Source organism: Oncorhynchus mykiss, chromosome 22 (genome assembly GCF_013265735.2).
Source record: "Oncorhynchus mykiss isolate Arlee chromosome 22, USDA_OmykA_1.1, whole genome shotgun sequence".
Taxonomy (NCBI): domain Eukaryota; kingdom Metazoa; phylum Chordata; class Actinopteri; order Salmoniformes; family Salmonidae; genus Oncorhynchus; species Oncorhynchus mykiss.
In genome coordinates this window covers 4,663,515-4,684,305 of record NC_048586.1, presented here as the reverse complement: position 1 = coordinate 4,684,305, position 20,791 = coordinate 4,663,515, and the positions used below count along the sequence as shown (strand labels likewise).

The 20,791-nt window shown below is 41.4% G+C and overlaps 1 protein-coding gene across 27 annotated transcripts in view; it reads left to right on the top strand.

Annotated features, from left to right (window-relative positions):
* LOC110501269 (leucine-rich repeat flightless-interacting protein 2) overlaps positions 1-8,791 on the top strand; it is an 80,747-nt gene extending 71,956 nt beyond the window's left edge. For 25 of the 27 annotated variants that reach the window (XM_036958539.1, XM_036958549.1, XM_036958536.1 and 22 more), the window contains one exon: positions 27-4,250. In XM_036958539.1, the coding sequence (XP_036814434.1) occupies positions 27-1,013 (987 nt within the window). In that variant the 3' untranslated portion in view covers positions 1,014-4,250. Of the gene's footprint in view, positions 1-26; positions 4,251-4,768; positions 4,819-7,167; positions 7,289-7,445; positions 7,526-7,648; positions 7,754-8,098 lie in introns of those variants that run through there. The other 2 variants (XM_021578692.2, XM_036958528.1) reach the window with 2 other exon arrangements.
* The last annotated feature ends 12,000 nt before the right edge of the window (positions 8,792-20,791 follow it).

The window sequence follows — 20,791 nt, the reverse complement described above, 5'->3', positions numbered from 1 at the left end:
ATGCAGAAACCCTTGATGCCGAAGAGGCATCAAATGGAGGGATCTCTACAGAGACCGAGCTGAATGATACAGAAACACTTGATGCAGAAGAGGCATCAAATGGAGGGATCTCTACAGAGACCAAGCTGAATGATACAGAAACACTTGATGCAGAAGAGGCATCAAATGGAGGGATCTCTACAGAGACCGAGCTGAATGATACAGAAACACGACTACAGGACCCTGTAAAAGAAACTCCGGTGACAATTGACTCTTTTAGGGAACAGAGCCACAATGAAAGTGGACCATGCACTATGGTGGCTAAAGCAGAAGAGCAAGATGATCCCATTGAGGCCAAGCTGGAGGGTAACAAGGTACCTGGACCCAGTGAGCAGTGGAATGACAAGGAGCATGAAAATGAGGGTCAATCGTTTGACTTTTCTGACCTAGTTTCAGTGGTTCCTGCAAATGTATTCCCAATAGCATCCCAAGAGGAGGTCAGCCAGGAAATGAGAACGATGTCGGTAGGATACAAAATAGAGGTAGAGCTTGGTAAAGAGAAGGGTAACCAGGAAGAGGAGGATGACAAACCGCAGGACACAGAGGGAGTTAGCACGATAGTGGCACAGCAATCAATTGAAACGGGGTTGGATAATGCACCAGAGGAGCTCCGAAGCCCTGAAGAAAAAGCACAAACCATAGTTGAGGGCCAGAACGTGAATGGAGAACAACAACTAATCACATTAGAGGAGGGGGTTAGTGTAACATACAACCAGAAATACATTGCAGAGGAGGGAGTGAGTGTGACTGTTGAACAGCAAGGTGTAGGGGAGAGCGAGAGGCAGCAGAATGCAACTGAGGTAGAGGCTTTGCCAGTAGAGGAGGGGGAAGAGGCAATCCAGTATGGGTCACAGCAGGGTAGAAGAGAAAGTAGTCAAAGTGCAGAGGGCAACAACGAGCAATCTAGGACAGGCTTGAAAAAAGGCAGTAAGAAAGTAAAAGGCAAGGGAAAAGAGGACTGCCGAATGTCCTAGTTTTTAGGTCTGCACTCAATATAAACAACAGCAAATATTTATGAACGTGCAAAGAGTCTCAACTAATACAGCCAAAGCAAGTACCATTAAAATTCCTTCCAAAGTTATAATTCGATGTACTGTATTTTGAGGTCAAAGTATGTGTGACATATTTTTTGTTTTGTATTCCAGCACTTTGGATTTGAAATGATACTATGAGGTGAAGACTGACAGCTTTAATTTGAACATACTTTTTGTTCAGCACTTTTTGTACATGCCCTAGTCCCCCCATTTTAGGGAACCAAAAGTATTTGGACAAATTCATTTGTGTGTTAAAGTAATCAAAAGTGTAGTATTTGGGCCTATACTCCTAGTACTCAATGACTACACTAAGCTTGTTTGATGCATTTGCAGTTTGTTTTGGCTCTTTTAGATTATGTTGTGCCCAATACATTATTTAACATTACATTTCTATTGTCACTTTTATTTTAAATAAGAATAGAATGTTTCTAAACACTTCTACATTAATGTGGATGCTACCATGATTACGAATAATGGTGAATAATGATGAGTGAGAAAGTTAGAGGCACAAAGACCATATCCCCAAAACATGCTAAACAGGAGAGGTTGAGGGGGATGATGTGTATGGCTCTATAATTGTCTGACTCATCATGATTCATTCATGATTATCCATAATCATTGTAGCATCCACATTAATGTAGAAGTGTTTAGAAATATTATATTCTTATTTAAAACAAAAGTGACTCCAAAATGACACAATACATAATTTACCATACGTTTCTATTGGGCATATGCTTGACGTAGTCATTGCTTGGAATATGGGACCAAATACTAAACATTTGACTACATTAATACACATATGTGAATTCGTCCAACTACTTTTGGTTCCCTAAAATGGGGGGACAATGTACAAAAAGTGCAGTCATTTCTAAATGGGTACCCCAATTTGGATGAAAATACCCTCAAATTAAAGCTGACCATGATAAACATTAGACATATGATGGCCATGCAACAACAAATATGCCACTGTCCAAATACTTTGACTTCACAGCTTGTGTGTATTTTAGCTAATTTTTAGGGAAGTTTGCCATAAGGGGTGGGTAAATCTTACCACGCAGGCTGTTTTTCCCCAAACAAGCAGTAAAACACCTGATTCAACTAAGAAAACCATTAATTTAAGACTAGTAGTAGTTGTAGAATCAATCAAATGTGTTACTACTTGCCTGGCCCTGGTAGGGTACATTGCCCATACTCTCGTATAAATATACTGTAATAATGTAATATTGATTGATTGAATGACTATGTTTTTCTTCATCTATTCAAGGCACAACGTTTATATTGCAATGCATGATATTCGTATTGTCATACCGTCCTTCTCTCATCCTGTGATTTATGGAATTACCGGCCTAGTACACAAGGGGGCGCCAACAAAACAAAACCCATTGGTCGTCTTACCAGAATGCTAACAGAATTGGCACAAGCAATAGTGAATTTCCATGGAGGCTGCTAGCTAAATATGTTAATGAGCACAAACGAAAATAAACAAATTGCAAAGACAGGCAATCCAGCTCATAAAGGTATATATACGTAGGAGGTATACGTAGGCGCTACCAAATATCAGTTTGGACATTTTGAAGCTAAATGTGAATGACAGACTTTGTGCAAATTAAGTTTTGACGCATGCTTGTCTGTGTGGAGTCGCTGGGGAAGGGGCCTGCCTGCTCAGACGGAACGTGAACGAAGAGGACAAAAAAACGCAAGGAAATCAAGCAGTGGTAGCCTTACAGATAATTCATCCAAAGGGCTTTGAGTTCTCCAACACAGCAGAAAGCTAACACCATACTATGCCTTGTCATCGTATTAATTCAGCCACTTACTTAGACAACTAACAAGTTAAACTTAGGGGTCACGGTAATGCAGAATTCTGTTTTTAACGCAGGAAAAAAAAATAAAACATAACAAATATCTTGCTGAATTTTGTAAATGCAGATTTCTGCTCGGCATCAGACTACTTTTGTGCTTCAGTTTCACTTCTCCACTCAGATGAGAATTCACAAACGAGCATTCTATCAGTAGACAGTTCTCTGAATGATGTGTAGCTACTTTTCTGATACTTTTCTCAGTGTAACCAGATTACCTTTCTCCTTAAAATGCAAGATTAACTTTAAGCGAAACATTAGGAAAAGTAGCTGGCTACATTCTTTCTATGATAAACATTCGAAATACAGTATGATGGCAATGCATCGTTTTTGCAAGGAAGACCTTGCTTTTTCATTGTAAGCTCATTTACTTGTGTGGCTGCCAGCCAAATAGCGTTACACTTCTGTTGATAAAAAGGAAGCTATTTTCTGTCGAATGTGCTGCACTAATGTATTTTCTGTGAAGGAAAACTACAGTTGCACTTCCCTGATCACGCTTGAAGCAAAAAACACTTGACTTTAAATATAAAACGCGACCCTTGTCAATACACAGCTGGACTGCTCCGGCTTTCTCCCATTGTGCTATTTACAAACACACATGTTAAGAGTAGGGGTGTTAACCCCCGGTGTTCTGGCTAAATTCCCAATCTGGCCCTTATACCATCATCGCCACCTAATCATCCCCAGCTTCCTATTGGCTCAATCATTCCCAGGACATTGCTGTAAATGAGAATGTGTTGTCAGTCAACTTAACTGGTAAAATAAGGGTTAAATAAAGAAATAAAAATAAACTATCTCAACTGTTCTCAGGGCAATACGGTAAGCTTCATAATGTGAAATGAAGAACGCGATCTGCTATATCTGCTAACTGCTAATTTTTTTTGAAAACTTAAAATAAATAGTTTTCCCTGGCTATTTCCAAATATGGTATACTGCCCAAGCCTAGACAAAAGTTTGCCCAGAACAAAAAATATTTTCCTGCTTGGTGTATTTTGATGAAGAGAGAAACTAACCGATTTGAGATTTTCTCATGCCATAAAATAATTGGCAGAAAAATCCTCCATGTTACAAGTCTATTCCATGTAGCCAATGATCTCAGGTGAAATCCAAGCCCTAGGATATCATGTGTATACTGTAAAATTGCTTTGTGTTCAGCATATGCCATAGTTCCTGAATTCATATGATATGACTGCTAGACAAATTGTATACAAGAATATGACTTGTTAATCACTGGTCTAAATGTTTCTTCATGTGCACTTTTTGTAAGGAAATACCTTCTGACCCTTTTTCATGATTGAATAAAATAAGTAATTACAAAATTTGAGAAATAAACTTTAGTAATATATAATACTAATTATGTAGTGTTATAGTATAATAGTACTTATGTGTTGTCTGCCTGTCAACAGCAGTCTCATTGACGCACAAACATAATCTCTTCGGGTCAACTTCTCTCATCCATTAGCTGTTTAGCATAAAAATGCCCTAGAGGCTGTGTGCCCTCCTCTCCAGTTTCTGCATGCTAACCATAACCCCACCCCTCACCTACGCTCTCCCAATGGACACCTGCTCCATTGCATGCATCAAGTGACTCTAAACTCCTCCCACCCCGACTCAGCCCCTCCCCATCCATGTACTTGGCTCCTCCCACCCCTGGTATGTTAACATTGGTTTTACTGTATGCTCAAGTTGTTCTTATGATTGTTCTTGCATGAACATAATGAAAGTGTGTATTGATTAGGTTAGATGCTTACTCAAAGTTATACAGATTATGGTGACAAGTTCTGTGAAATTTTTAATACTTTAAGCAGATCAGCTCAAGACATTTTTTTCTTTCAGAGATCCGCTTGAGGAAGCTGGTTGACGAGCGGGAGAACTTGATAGGACAGGTGAGTAAGGACATCCATCTATCCATAGTCTGTCACCCATTACGCTAGCTGAACTCTTCAACTGAATTGGCCATAGAGGCAACAGGCAAATAAACAGGCAAATAAAATAAAATTGTATTTGTCACATATGCTGAATACAAGACCTTATTGTGAAATGCTTACTTACAAGCCCATGGCCAACAATGCAGTTAAGAAAATAGAGTAAATAAAATATTAATGTTAAAAAAAAAATGTATTTTTTTGTTTAAAGTAACACAATAAAATAACAATAATGAGGCTATATGCAGGGTGTACCAGTACTGAGTCAGTGTGCAGGAGTACAGATTAGATAATAAACAGTGAGTAGCTGCAGTGTAAAAACAGGGGGGGGGGGGGGGGGGTTAAATGCAAATAGTCCTGGTGGCCATTTTGATTAATTGTTCAGCAGTCTAATGGCTTGGGGGTAGAAGCTGTTAAGGAGCCTTTTGGACCAAGACTTAGCGCTCCGGTACCGCTTGCCGTGCGGTAGCAGAGAGAACACTGTCTATCACAGTGCCATCCGTTTTGTCACCAAAGCCCTATATATTACCCACCACTGCAACCTGTATGCTCTCGTTGGCTGGCCATCGCTTCATACTCGTCGCCAAACCCACTGGCTCCAGGTCATCTACAAGTCTCTGCTAGGTAAAGCCCCGCCTTATCTCAGCTCACTGGTCACCATAGCAGCAACCACCCGTAGCACACGCTCCAGCAGGTATATCTCACTGGTCACCCCCAAAGCCAATTCCTACTTTGGCCACCTTTCCTTCCAGTTCTCTGCTGCCAATGACTGGAACGAACTGCAAAAATCTCTGAAGCTGGAGACTCATATCTCCCTCACTAGCTTTAAGCACCAGCTGTCAGAGCAGCTCACAGATCACTGCACCTGTACATAGCCCATATGTAAACAGCCTATCCAACTACCTTACCCCAATACTGTATTTATTTATCTTGCTCCTTTGCACCCCAGTATCTCTACTTGCACATTCATCTTCTGCAAATCTACCATTCCAGTGTTTAATTGATATATTGTAATTACTTTGCCACCGTGGCCTATTTATTGCCTTACCTCCCTTACCTCATTTGCACTCACTGTATATAGACTTTTCTTTTTCTACTGTATTATTGACTGTATGTTTTGTTTATTCTGTTGTATGTGTCGAACTGCTGTGCTTTATCTTGGCCAGGTCGCAGTTGTAAATGAGAACTTGTTCTCAACTAGCCTACCTGGTTAAATAAAGGTGAAAAAAAAAACATATTTTCAGTCTCCTGAGGGGAAAAAGGCGTTGTTGTGCCCTCTTCGTGACTTTCTTTGTGTGTTTAGACCATGATAGTTAGTAGGTGATGTGGACACCAAGGAACTTGAAACTCTCGACCCGCTCGATGTGACTGGGAGCATGTTTGGCCCTCCTTTTCCTGTAGTCCACGATCATCTCCTTTGTCTTGCTCACGTTGAAGGAGAGGTTTTTGTCCTGGCACCACACTGCCAGGTCTCTGACCACCTCCCTATAGGCTGTGTCATCGTTGTCGGTGATCAGGCCTACCACTGCTGTGTCGTCAGCAACCTTGATGGTGTTGGAGTCGTGCTTGGCCACGCAGTTGTGGGTGAACAGGGAGTACGGGAGGGAACTAAGCACACACCCCTGAGGGGCCCCTGTTTTGAGCATCAGCGTGGCAGATGTGTTTTTACCCTTACCACCTGGGGGCGGCCTGGCTCTGTTATGGTATGGGATCCATTTTCCTGGCATGGTTTACAGTTGAAGTCGGAAGTTTACATACACCTTAGCCAAATGCATTTAAACGCAGTTTTTCACAATTCCTGACCTTTAATCCTCGTAAAAAATCCCTGTCTTAGGTCAGTTAGGATCACCACTTTATTTTAAGAATGTGAAATGTCAGAATAATAGTACAGATAATGATTTATTTCAGCATTTATTTATTTCATCACATTCTCAGTGTGTCAGAAGTTTACATACACTCAATTAGTATTTGGTGGTATTGTCTTTAAATTGTTTAACTTGGGTCAAACGTTTCGGGTAGCCTTCCACAAGCTTCACGCAACAATCCTACCACCATCAACAAAACACCAAAAGTGTATTTTCTCGTGGAAGATTAGTGTCGCAACCCTCCAATAGAGTTCCAGACACTTGTAGAATCTATGCCAAGGTGCAATAAAGCTGTTCTGGCGGCTCGTGGTGGCCCAACGCCCTATTAAGACAATTAATGTTGGTGTTTCCTTTATTTTGGCAGTTACCTGTATGTTTGTTGTTGTTTTTATACAGCTACAATTTGAATAGGTTTTAACTGTCCTGAATGTGGTCCTCCCTATAGGTGAAGAAACTGAAGGCCCAAGTAGAGCAGAAGAAACAGAGGAACGAGATTGAGGAGGATTCCAGCCCGGAGGGCGAGGTTCTGGAGAACGGCACAGATCCACACATACAAGACCTGCAGAGTAGGATTCACAGACACTGTAACGTGTTATGACTGAAATTAATAACTCAAGATAAAAATGTATGTTAGTCCTAACTATGTTATTTTAATAGGATTCATATTCAGTATCTACTGCATTGGCACATCAGACCTTGTTTTCTTTTTTCCCATATTTGCAGGAGATGCCAGCAGGCAACTTAGTGACCTGAAGTTCAAACTTGTCAAATCGGAGCAGGAAGTGACAGCTTTGGAACAGAATGTAAGTGTACTGTCATTAACCTAGTTGATTGGAAAGAGATAATTATCACAGGTCCAAGTACTGCTAATTTGACTCGTTATAGGCTGAGATTCTCATGTACTCTATCCAATCACCAATCTGCAGGTTACTAGGCTAGAGGGTCAGGTGACCCGCTACAAGGGTGCGTCGGAGAACTCAGAGAAAGTAGAGGACGAGTTGAAGGCTGAGAAACGCAAGCTGCAGAGAGAAGTATGGCCCCCAGCTGTCAGTTATGTGGCTTAAATCAAGCTCCTATGCAGAGACCAGATGTCAGGGGTCTGCACTGTTCAGAACATTGCTTCTGAAATGGATAGAATTACATGGTCATGTGGAATAGAATGGAATAGTTTCTCCCTCCTTTATCCGAAGTGTGCACTAATAGACTTCCCTGCATGGATTTAAAAGGAATGGCCTAATCCTTTCAAATCTTAGGGGGAGTGAACAAGTGCACACTTGGGTTATAATGTACACAATTTGTGTTTTTGATTCATTGTTGATTTTGAATGAATCTCTGAATAAAATCTAATGATTGTTCTTTCTGTTCCTTGATGGCAGTTGCGGTCAGCGCTGGACAAGATAGATGAACTTGAGTCGAACAACAGCCACCTCTCTAAACGATTGGACAAGATGAAGGCCAATCGCTCCACGGCAACGACTCCCTAATGATGACCTGGCAGCATAACTCCGTCCCTATCCTGTCCGTCCACCAATGGCTGCCCACGTTGGAAGGAGTGTCTTGCCTTGCATTGGGCTTGCCTCTCCATCTGCTTCGCAACTTTATGAAAAAAAACTTTAAGTAACTTCAGTTCTCCTAATCGCTAGCGCACACAACACAGAACACAAACACGCGCAATGTGCCATATTCTTAATGTCTTTGTTTTTGTTTGTTTTTCCAATGATGATAATTCTTCATAGGTGTATATATGACACCCAGAAAGCCCTTACCAAGCACTAATTGTCGGGGAAGAGTAAGTCTGTATGTCTTATTTTCTGGGGGAAGGCGCTGCTCTGCACCAGAGAATTTGGGGAAATACAGTGCGACTAGGGGCGACCTGGGACTGGATAGGGTTCTTTGGACCGCGACTGGCTACTTGGGCTAAATAATTTTGCTATCCCATCCCCTGTGTACAGAATAACACTGAATGTCCCTCTGTCCGGAACTATCCTCCTCCTCACTCAAACCCCTATGTTCACCTTTACTAAACAGAGAGGACATGGCCCAAAGTCTCTGTGGACTGAACTGAACTGGGTTAACATGGTGTGCTGTGGATGTGAGAGCATTTTTTTTGTGTGTATTTACATTTTTTTCCCTCTTATACCCTGCATTTCTCTTATCTGTGTCCTGAAAGCCAAATTACGAGCACATTTTACCATGGTTGGGTGTGTATGTTTGTCTCTTTGTGTTTACCTGTTGTCTCTTAAAGGGCAACTCCACCACTTTTCAACCTCGTTTTCATGATCTCCAGCATATTACCAGTGTCAACGGCGCATTTGTACAAAAAACATATACAGTTGAAGTCAGAAGTTTACAGACACCTTAGCCAAATACATTTAAACTCAGTTTTTCACAATTCCTGTTTTAGGTCTGTTAGGATCACCATTTTATTTTAAGAATGTGAAAAGTCAGAAAAATGGTAGAGAGAATGAATGATTTTTATTTCAGCTTTTATTTCTTTCATCACATTCCCAGTGGGTCGGAAGTTTAAATACACTATTAGTATTTGGTAGCATTGCCTTTAAATTGTGTAACTTGGGTCAAATGTTTTGGGTAACCTTCCACAAGCTTCCCACAATAAGTTGGGTGAATTTGCTCGCACACGCTTTTTCAGTTCTGCCCACACATTTTCTATGGGATTGAGGTCAGGGCTTTGTGATGGCCACTCCAATACCTTGACCTTGTTGTCCTTAAGCCATTTTGCCACAACTTCGGAAGTATGCTTGGGGTCATTGTCCATTTGGAAGACCCATTTGCGACCAAGCTTTAACTTTCTGACTGATGTCTTGAGATGTTGCTTCAGTATATCCACATAATTTTCCTTCGTCATGACGCCATCTATTTTGTGAAGTGCACCAGTCCCTCCTGCAGCAAAGCCCCCCCACAACATGATGCTGCCAACCCCGTGCTTCACGGTTGGGATGGTGTTCTTCAGCTTGCAAGCATCCCCCTTTTTCCTCCAAACATAACGATAGTCATTATGGCCAACAGTTCTGTTTTTTGTTTCATCAGGCCAGAGGATATTTCTCCAAAAAGTATGATCTTTGTCTCCATGTGCAGTTGCAAACCGTAGTCTGGCTTTTTTATGGCTGTTTTGGAGCAGTGCCTTCTTCCTTGCCGAGCGGCCTTTCAGGTTATGTCGATATAGGACTCGTTTTACTGTGGATATAGATACTTTTGTACCTGTTTCCTCCAGCATCTTCCCAAGGTCCTTTGCTGTTGTTCTGGGATTGATTTGCACTTTTTGCACCAAAGTACGTTCATCTCTAGGAGACAGAACGTGTCTCCTTCCTGAGCGGTATGACAGCTGCGTGGTCCCATGGTGTTTATACTTGCGTACTATTGTTTCTACAGATGAACGTGGTACCTTCAGGTGTTTCTTCCAAGGATGAACCAGACTTGGGGAGGGCTACAATTTTTTTCTGAGGTCTTGGCTAATTTCTTTTGATTTTCCCATTATGTCAAGCAAAGAGGCACTGAGTTTCAAGGTAGGCCTTGGTACACCTCCAATTGATTCAAATGATGTCAATCAGCCTATCAGAAGCTTCTAAAGACATGACATCATTTTCTGGAATTTTCCAAGCTGTTTAAAGGCACAGTCAACTTAGTGTATGTAAACTTCTGACTTACTGGAATTGCGATACAGTGAAATAATCTGTCTGTAAACAATTGTTGTAAAAATTACTTGTGTCATGCACAAAGTAGATGTCCTAACCTACTTGCCAAAACTATAGTTTGTTAACAAGAAATTTGTGGAGTGGTTGAAAAACAATTTTTAATGACTCCAACCTAAGTGTATGTAAACTTCTGACTTCAACTGTATGTAAAGTAAAAATTTCTACCCGATTACAAGTTATTTAAAAACAGTGATTTTCAAACAGTTGTGCTGACGTGGGGAGCAAGAAAACACCCAACCTTCGGTTAGAAACTCATTGGAGGTTTTGAAAATCCATTTATTTTAAAACTTTTAATACTACCCTGTAATGTCACACGGAAACGTTATTTTAGGACCACAGGTCATAGAAAAGTGTTGTTTTCCCATATGGAGATAATGAGGTTAAGTGGTAGTTGCCCTTTTTAAGTCCAAAAGCTTGTGTTGTCAAGAGGACACAGGAGGTTGTGTATGCATCCCACCTTACCAAGCTACACCTTCTTTCTTACCACAATTGATATAATCATTGTCACACAAACAGAATGTACAGTATTTAACTTCACCTGTGATTTCACCCGCTTTCTACTTCAGATTTATTTGTTTTTTGATTCGTTTTTTTGGGGGGACAAAATAATAGAATTGAAAGACTGATGTCTTTGAATGTACCAAGTTCATGTTTATTAGGCGCCAAATGGAAGAAAAGCTCAAACAAGGAGGGACTACCTAGAATTGTCCAATAAGATACGCTTATTTTAGTTCTGTTGCCATTGGTTTGAAATGTTTTGCTACAGTGTGCAGGTGCCCTAATGAATATGACCCAGGTGTTTGGTTCATTTGTTTGGGCAGGCTGTTTAGGACCTGTCTATTACAGCCACAGCTATGAGTGAGCCTCAAAGCAGTCAATGACAGCCTGCGTACCCCCCCCCCCCCCCCCCCCAATCAGGTAGAGCCTCACTGACGTTTGTCTCAAGCAATAATGTAAAAAGGCCACCTCACATACTCTTGCTTGTTGAGACATGCTGCTGATGATGATGCTTATGGTGATGAAGAAGACTACACAAATAAGGGCAAATGTTAATAGGATAACCCTCAAACACACTCTGGGGAGACGCTGCTTCACTGTTTACAAAGCTTTAAAATGTTTAAGAAGACTCAAGGAATTGTAATCGCTGTGCAATAAAATGTCCAACCATGCTGTACCGGCAGTTGAGTGTTTTAAATCAAATCATTGCAGGAAATTAGCTGTAAAACTGCAACATTTTCTCTACACCCTTGTTCTTACCATAGGGGTCATTCTTGTTGTAACCTTCTGCAGGCAGGTGGCACCAGAAGATGTTGACACCCATGCCAAACTGTAACGCCATGGTGTTATGAAACCACATGTCTGAGGGAGAAACGGGGACAATATTGAACTGATGTAACTCATGTACAATAACTGCACACTTCTGTTTACAGTGTATATTCTGGTAATTACAGTAAATTCCATACTATTTAGTGTTGTGGACAAATTTAATTCAGTTTGTTTGACTTGTGTGTAATCAGAATTTAGGGCTCTATTCAATCCGCATAGCAGAAGTTCCGCTTTACAGAGTGATTGCAATTTAAAGGCAATGTTCCCACTTTAGTGTAGACCGCATTCACGGTAAACACTGCATATGTCAGCTCAATCGGAAAGGACCTTTACATTTCTAGTGCAGAGTCTGTAACTCTTCAGATTTACAGATTTGAATAGAGCCCTTAATTTCATCATCCAGCCTGCCCATACCAGCGATTGGAAAAAACAGGTTCTAGTACACGAGTACCACCAAGCCTTCACAAACTCTGGGAACCACCCCAGGTTTGAACAGTCTATGGCCAGACGCTCAGATTTGTCACCTGATACTAAGTTAGATGTGAAAGTAAATAGTTGGGTATGTACATGTAGAACATTTGCTTTCGTTACTGTGGAAGTATTATACCATTTTCATGACGCAAGGAGATACAATCTCCCTCCAGGGGTCTTACCCGTCAGGTTGAGGTGCAATGTATCCTGGGGGCTGTAGAGCATCACACGCTTCCTCCCCGTCACCTGGGCCAGCAGGTTGTACATCCCCTGACCACGAGGATAGATGGAAGGACACCACAGAACAGAGAGATTGAGTAACTTTGAAGTATCCTATAAGGGATCATCCTATAAAAGTGGAACTGACAGTGTTTTAACTACTTTGCATAAATGAAAGAGACAATCATATCAGTCAAAAATATTGAATTCCCAGTTTATGCTTCAAAACCAACTATTTGACTCAAAATTCCATGATGTAGAGTTGGGCATTGTTGGCAGAGTAGATAGATGCAGTTCATATAATTCACCAATACATTTTTTGGTAGTCAAAATATATTGCTATCAGATTGTAAATCACAGCTGGCCTGGTACATTGTTTGCTGCCACAACCATTCGGGATGCACTTTCAGTATTAATGACTCAATATTTTGAACAAAAATGGATGACTCTAAGGCTGGGAATGTCAATACAATCAAACCAGAAAGGAAAAATGCTATATACAGTATCCTATGTACATAAGTGGACATTAAAGGGACATCTTTTTTCAAATAAAACAATTGCTAGTTTGGGTCGCAGTTACATGTTTGTTTTTTTGTATATATAAATAGGCTATGTCTGGCCTGCGATTTCAATTTGTTTTTTCAATATGGTCCGTGCGCTGATTGAGTTTGACACCCCTGGTCTTGCTTGTTTATGTAGCTAGCTATTTATTTCGCAAGCTAAAAACATGGAGCCTAACATTAGCTAGCTAGCTGCTGGGAGGATGTCATGTTATTGGAGGAGTGTGTGAATGACCAGCTTTTCCCCATCTTTTTTCAGTGGCTACAGCTAGAGATGCTGGTGTCATTTGGTTAGCTAGCAAGAAATGGGGATCGCTTGCTAGCTGGCTAGCTATGTTGACTTAAGTAAGCATATCTCTTATCTTGACAAAGGATAAAATGTTCACTAACAGGGATGTAAACACATTTCTGCACAAAACGTAAAAGAAATAAGCTTTTGTGCGTATGGAACATTTCTAGGATATTTTATTTCAGCTCATGATACATGCGAACAAAACTTGACATGTTGCGTTATTTTTGTTCAGTATAGGTTGTCCAATCATCAATACAGTGTTCCAATATATCCCGAAATGTTTATTCAGGTAAAGGTTTTCACATTCATTAGCTAACTTTCATGAAAAGTCATTCTGTGCTTTTTCACTTGACACACGCATCCCTCTCCCTATAATAGACGGTGCATTCTGAAGTTGCATGCATCGGGTGGCACATCGGTAAAACGCAGGTTCAATCTTGTCGCCAATTTGTCGTGTTTGTACCCTTATAAACACATCTACATGAAACAAATAAGACTCTCAGTAGTTTTGTTATTTGGCCATGTAATCCTTGCTTCAATGACACACACACAATAGATAAATAATTCTGAAAATCACTCCACTCTGTAGCTATGGCTACTACTGTAAACCATGCTTGATCAGCTGAGCAAATTTGCTCCAGCCAGCAGCCTAGCACAAGCTTTTCTGAATGGCCATATGATCGCTAGTTTGCCAGCGTGTTGATGAAGGTGTACGGCACCAACGATATGAGACTGTTCCCAGAAATCTAAATGTATCTGAGTCTGTGCCTCGCTACTTTGTAACATTTGGCCAATGCAATAACGTTGAAGATTGCAGTCAGCTGTGCTGTAGAACTCAGCGCACTAATCAAGGCAGAACAGATAATGAAAACTCATTTGTTAATTAGCTAGAGCTTCGCTACTTGTTAAAAACGGCCAGCTTCAGTCAGCTGATTCTAGACATCCCTTCTTGTTAGTTCTAGTCAGGCAGCTTAGTCGCCGATTTAGAGGACCATCACTTTTGTTAGTGTCTTATTGGTCAAGGTCATGGCAAAATGTATCACCACATCTCCTTCAGCTCATCAAATCAAATTGTATTTGTCACATACACATGGTTAGCAGATGTTAATGTGAGTCTAGTGAAATGCTTGTTCTTCTAGTTCCTACAGTACAATAACATCTAACAAGTAATCTAACAATTTCCCAACAACTACCTAATACACACAAATCTAAAGGGGTGAATGAGAAAATGTACATGTAAGTATATGGATAGGAGATGGCTGAGTGGCATAGGCAAGATGCAATAGATGGTCTAAAATACAGTGTATATATATGTGATATGAGTAATGTAACATATGTGAACATTATTAAAGTGGCATCATTTGGAGGGGCATTGTATAAAGTGACTTGTGATCCATTTATTAAAGTGGCCAGTGATTGGGTCTCAATGTAGGCAGCAGCCTCTCTGAGATAGTGATGGCTGTTTAGCAGTCTGATGGCCTTGAGATAGAAGCTGTTTTTCAGTCTCTCAGTCCTAGCTTTGATGTACCTGTACTGACCTCGCCTTCTGGATGGAAGCGATGTGAACAGGCAGTGACTCGGGTGGTTGATGTCCTTGATGATTTTTTGGGCCTTCCTGTGACATTGGGTGCTGTAGGTGTCATGAAGGGCAGGTAGGGCATGCCCCCGGTGATGCATTGTGCAGACCTCACCACCCTCTGGAGAGCCTTGCGGTTGAAGGCGGTGCAGTTGCTGTACCAGGCTGTGATACAGCCTGACAGGACGCTCTCGATTGTGCATCTGTAAAAGTTTGTCAGGGTTTTGGGTGATAAGACAAATTTATTCAGCCTCCTGAGGTTGAAGAGGAGCCATTGTGCCTTCTTCTCCACACTGTCTGTGTGGGTGGCCCATTTCAGTTTGTCTGTGTACGCCGAGGAACTTAACTTTCCACCTTCTCCACTGCTGTACTTTCAATGTGGAAAAGGGGGTGCTCCCTCTGCTGTTTCCTGAAGTCCACGATCATCTCCTTTGTTTTGTTGACGTTGAGTGAGAGGTTGTTTTCCTGACACCACACTCCGAGTACCCTCACCTCCTTCCTGTAGGCTGTCTCGTTGTTGTTGGTAATCAAGCCCACTACTGTTGTGTCGTCTGCAAACGTGATGATTCAGTTGGAGGTGTGCATGGCCACACAGTCATGGGTGAAAAGGGAGTACAGGAGGGGGCTGAGCACACACCCTTGTGGGGCCCCAGTGTTGAGGGTCGGCGAAGTGGAGGTGTTGTTTCCTACCTTCACTGCCTGGGGGCAGCCCTTCAGAAATTCCAGGACCCAATTGCACAGGGCGGGGTTGAGACCCATGGCCTCCAGCTTAATGATGAGCTTGGAGGGTACTATGGTGTTGAATGCTGAGCTGCAGTCAATGAACAGCATGCTTACATAGGTATTCCTCTTGTCCAGATGGGATAGGGCAGTGTGATGGCGATTGAGTCGTCTGTGGACCTGTCGGGGCGGTATGCAAACTGAAGTGGGTCTAGGGTGGCCGGTACAGTGGAGGTCTGCGCATGCTCTAAGGATGCGGCTAGGGGTGCCATCTGGGCCAGCAGCCTTGTGAGGGGGGAGCAGTCCTTGTTAGCGGGCCGCAACTGTGGCACTGTATTATCCTCAAAGCGAGCAAAGAAGGTGTTTAGTTTGTCTGGAAGCGTGATGTCGGTGTCCATGACGTGGCTGGTTTTCTTTTTGTAGCCCGTGATTTCCTGTAGACCTTGCCACATACATCTCGTGTCTGAGCCGTTGAATTGCGACTCCACGTTGTCCTTGTACTGGCATTTTGCTTGTTTGATTGCTTTGCGGTGGGAATAACTACACTGTTTATATTCGGTCAAGACCTCTTTCTATGGTTAAATCCGGTGGATCGAGCTTTCAGTTTTGCACGAATTTCACCATCCATCCACGGTTTCTGGTTAGGGTAAATTTTAATAATCACAGTGGGTACAACATCTCCAATGCACTTCTTTATAAACGCTCTCACCGAGTCAGCGTATAGGTCGATGTTGTTCTCTGAGGCTGACCGGAAAATTTTACAGTCTGCGTGATCAAAACAATCTTGAAGCGTGGTGATGAATGAAATTGGTCAGACCAGCATTGAATGGTTCTCATCACTGGTACATCCTGTTTGAGTTTCTGCCTATAAGACGGTAGGAGCAAGATGGAGTCGTGGTCGGATTTGTTGAAGGGAGGTCGAGGGAGGGCTTTGTATGCATTGCGGAAGTTAGAGTAGCAGTGGTAGAGGGTATTGCCCATGCACGTAGCGCAATCAATATGCAGGTAGAATTTAGGTAGCCTTGTTCTCAAATTTGCTTTGTTAAAATCTCCAGTTTGCATATAGTCCAGTGAAGTTCCTTGACGGCCGTCTTGGTGTCTGTTTGAGGGGGAATGTGCACAGCTGTGACTATAACTGACGAGAATTCTCTTGGTAGGTAAAATGGCCGGCATTTGATTGTAAGGAATTCTAGGTCGGGTGAGCAGAAGGACTTGAGTTCCTGTATGTTGTTATGATTACACCATGAGTCGTTAATCATGAAGCATTCACCCCCCGCCCTGAGTGAGAGAAAGCGATGTGAGTTAAGAGTTTACTAGATGAATGAAAAGTGACCATCCATTCAGACCAGACTTACTGATTGAACTTTCGTAACTAGGTTCCTGTGGGCGAAAAACAGCTTGTTAATGAGAGGTCGAAGGAGAAGGGCAAGAATTGTGCAAGCTAACAGGCGGGCCACAGTCAGGCAAATAAATCACTGACAGTGTCACAAGCAAAGCACCATCACACATCCGTCCACCTACTCTGCATCTCACAAAAACACAGCGGTTGGAACCAAAAATCTCACATCTTAACTTATCAGACCAGGACAGATTTCCATCAGTCTAATGTCTATTGCTTGTGTTTCTTGGTCCAAGCAAGTCTCCTCTTCATATTTATGTCCTTCATTAGTGGTTTCATTGCTGCAATTTGACCATGAAGGCCTGATTCACCCAGTCTCCTCTGAACAGTTGATGTTGTGATGTGCCATATAAATTGCAAAATAGTTTGGAAGGGATTTTCGATGTACCGATTCCATGGCACATGGTTTATGAATTGACACGCAAAACAACGCCGGATTCAACATTTCAAATGTTTCAATTTAAATTCTTATACAAAGAATTCTTGCAACCAATAGAATATTATATGTAGGGGGATACAATCTTCCTAGCTCTGCAGATTTTGCTGTGAGGAGGCAGTCATTAGAATTTATTTTGGTACTGTCCATATGTAGCTCCTTTTTGGTCACAGGTCCTAGAATGGCTGAAGAATTGCAACATTTAACTAGAACTAACACTGCAGATAATAATACTGGGTGATTTTAAAAGCCATATTCAATTGTTCAATAACGTATTATTATTTTAGCAAAAATGTTTATCTTTAATTTACAATCTGTAGAAGCTATGAGAGTAGAAAGGTTCAGTACTTTTGTGAAACAGCACAGTTGAAAAATATATGGCAAATAGAAATCCTAAATGGATAGTGTTAAGAGATGGATGTGAGGGGTTGAATGGACCTGAAGGGTGGTACTAATAACAAGATAACCAATGTAAAACATACGGGGTCTATAAATGTATATAGGTTCAGAAATTCTGTGAAATAGCACAATTACAAATAGAACTGGATTGACATCAGAAACAGAGGAAGGCCAGGACTAAAAACAAACAAAATATAACCATTTTAAAATAGATTGTGTCTGTAAAGTGTGTATAGTATGAATAAACTGAAGATAGAAGCCTAAGTGTTATTGTTTATTACTTTACTCCAATTGGGGGAGGGGTGGTAGGGATTGCAGGGAATAAAGTTGAAGTCAGAAATGTACATACACCTTAGCAAAATACATTTAAACTCAAGTTTTTCACAATTCCTGACATTTAATCCTAGTAAAAATTCCCTGTCTTAGGTCAGTTAGGATCACCACTTTATTTTAAGAATGTGAAATGTCAGAATAATAGAAGAGAGAATGATTTATTTCAGCTTTTATTTCTTTCATCACATTCCCAGTGGGTCAGAAGTTTACATACACTCAATTAGTTAACTTGGGTCAAACGTTTCAGGTAGCCTTCCACAAGCTTCCCACAATAAATTGGGTGAATTTTGGCCCATTCCTCCTGACAGAGCTGGTGTAACTGAGTCAGGTTTGTATGCCTCCTTGCTCACAAACGCTTTTTCAGTTCTGCCCAGGATTGAGGTTTGAGGTCAGTGTTTTGTGATGGCCACTCAAATACCTTGACTTTGTTGTCCTTAAGCCATTTTGCCACAACTTTGGAAGGATGCTTGGGGTCATTGTCCATTTGGAAGACCCATTTGCGGCCAACCTTTAACTTCCTGACTGATGTCTTGAGATGTTTCTTCAATAGATCCACATACTTTTCCTTCCTTATGTTGCCATCTATTTTGTGAAGTGCACCAGTCCCTTCTGCAGCAAAGCACCCCCACAACGTGATACTGCCACCCCCGTGCTTCGCGGTTGGGATGGTGTTCTTCGGCTTGCAAGCCTCCCGCTTTTTCCTCCAAACATAACGATGGTCATTATGGCCAAACAGTTGTTTTTGTTTCATCAGACCAGAGGACATTTCTCCCAAAAATACAATATTTTCCCCCATGCGCACTTGCAAACCGTAGTCTGGCTTTTTTATGGCGGCTTTGGAGCAGTAGCTTCTTCCTTGCTGAGGGGCCTTTCAGGTTATGTCGATATAGGACTCGTTTTACTGTGGATATAGATACTTTGTACCTGTTTCCTCCAGCATCTTCGCAAGGTCATTTGCTGTTGTTCTGGGATTGATTTTCACTTTTCACACTAAAGTACATTGATCTCTAGGAGACAGAACGCGTCTCCTTCCTGAGTGGTATGACAGCTGCGTGGTCCCATGGTGAATGTAGGCCTTGAAATACATTCACAGGTAGATACCCAATTGACTCAAATTATGTCAGTTAGTCTATCAGAAGCTTCTAAAGTCATGACATAATTTTCTTGAATTTTCCAAGCTGTTTAAAGGCACAGTCAACTTAGTGTATGTAAACTCCTGACCCATTGGAATTGTGATACAGTGAATTATAAGTGAAATAATCTGTCTGTAAACAGTTGTTGGAAAAATTACTTGTCATGCACAAAGTAGATGTCCTAAATGACTTGCCAAAACTATAGTTTGTTAACAAGAAATTTGTGTAGTGGTTGAAAAACGAGTTTTAATGACTCTTTTAATGATTCCCTGGCAACAGCTCTGGTGAACATTCCTGAAGTCAGCATTCAAATTGCACGCTCCCTCAAAACTTGAGACATCTGTGGCATTGTGTTGTGTGACAAAACTGCACACTTTAGAGTGGCCTTTTATTGTCCCCAGCACAAGTTGCAGCTGTGTAATGATAGTGCTGTTTAATCACATTATTTATATGCCATACCTGTCAGGTGGATGGATTATCTTGGCAAAGGAGAAATTTGCCCTAACAGCAATGTAAACATTTGTGCACAAATAAGCTTTTCTGTGCGTATGGAACATTTCTGGGACCAAATTATTTCAGCTCATGAAACATGGGACCAACACGTTGCATTTATATTTTTGTTCAGTATAGTATATAGTATTGTGCATGTATACTACCAGTGACAAACACATAGTAATACAGGGTTGTCATGCAGTCTGAAAGTAGTTCCGGTCTTGATGAGTTCAACCAGAGATATAATGACAAGATGGCATTGTCTCCCATCCTAACAATGGGAGTCGTTGTCCCAAAGGCAGGGGAGGCAGGTGGTATGGTTATCGGTCTATCGCAGGGGTCTTCAACCTTTTCTTGCCCAGGGACCCCCGCCCATCAAGCCGGTGATCCAGGGACCCCAATCATATGTTAGCAAAGAAAATGTGGATGTCTTGTCTTATCAGGTGAATGATAATGGCAAGGAGAAGTAATCAACATTTTCTAATGAATAGTTTTTTTATTATTTTGACCTCTCGACATTATAATTGGAAGAGGGAGTGTAAACTATAACGTAGCCAATTACCTAGAAAGGTAATTCCAAACACATTTTTGCTAATTGTGGCTGTTTAGCTCGTTAAAGAAAGGTTAGCCATGTTTTGGGGAAAAAATTATGTCCAAATCAAGAAAGCTGACCAGCAGCCAACGGCACTTGCCGCGCCTGGAAATCGTGGGTGCTTTTTCAAAGCTTATGTCAAATACTGCAATAAGTGTAAATCAATCAATCAATCACATGTATTTATTTATAGAACTAATTTTTGATGTAATCAAATGTGTTTATAAAGCCCTTTTACATGAATAGATGTCACAAAGTGCTTATACAGAAACCAAGCCTAAAACCCCAGAGGCAAGCTAGGATTATAGAGGGTGAAAAAGGTCAGCACCTCAGGAGTAAATGTCAGTTGTCTTTTCATAGCTGAGCGTTCCGACGTCAAGACAGCAGGTGCGGGGGAGAGAGAGAGGG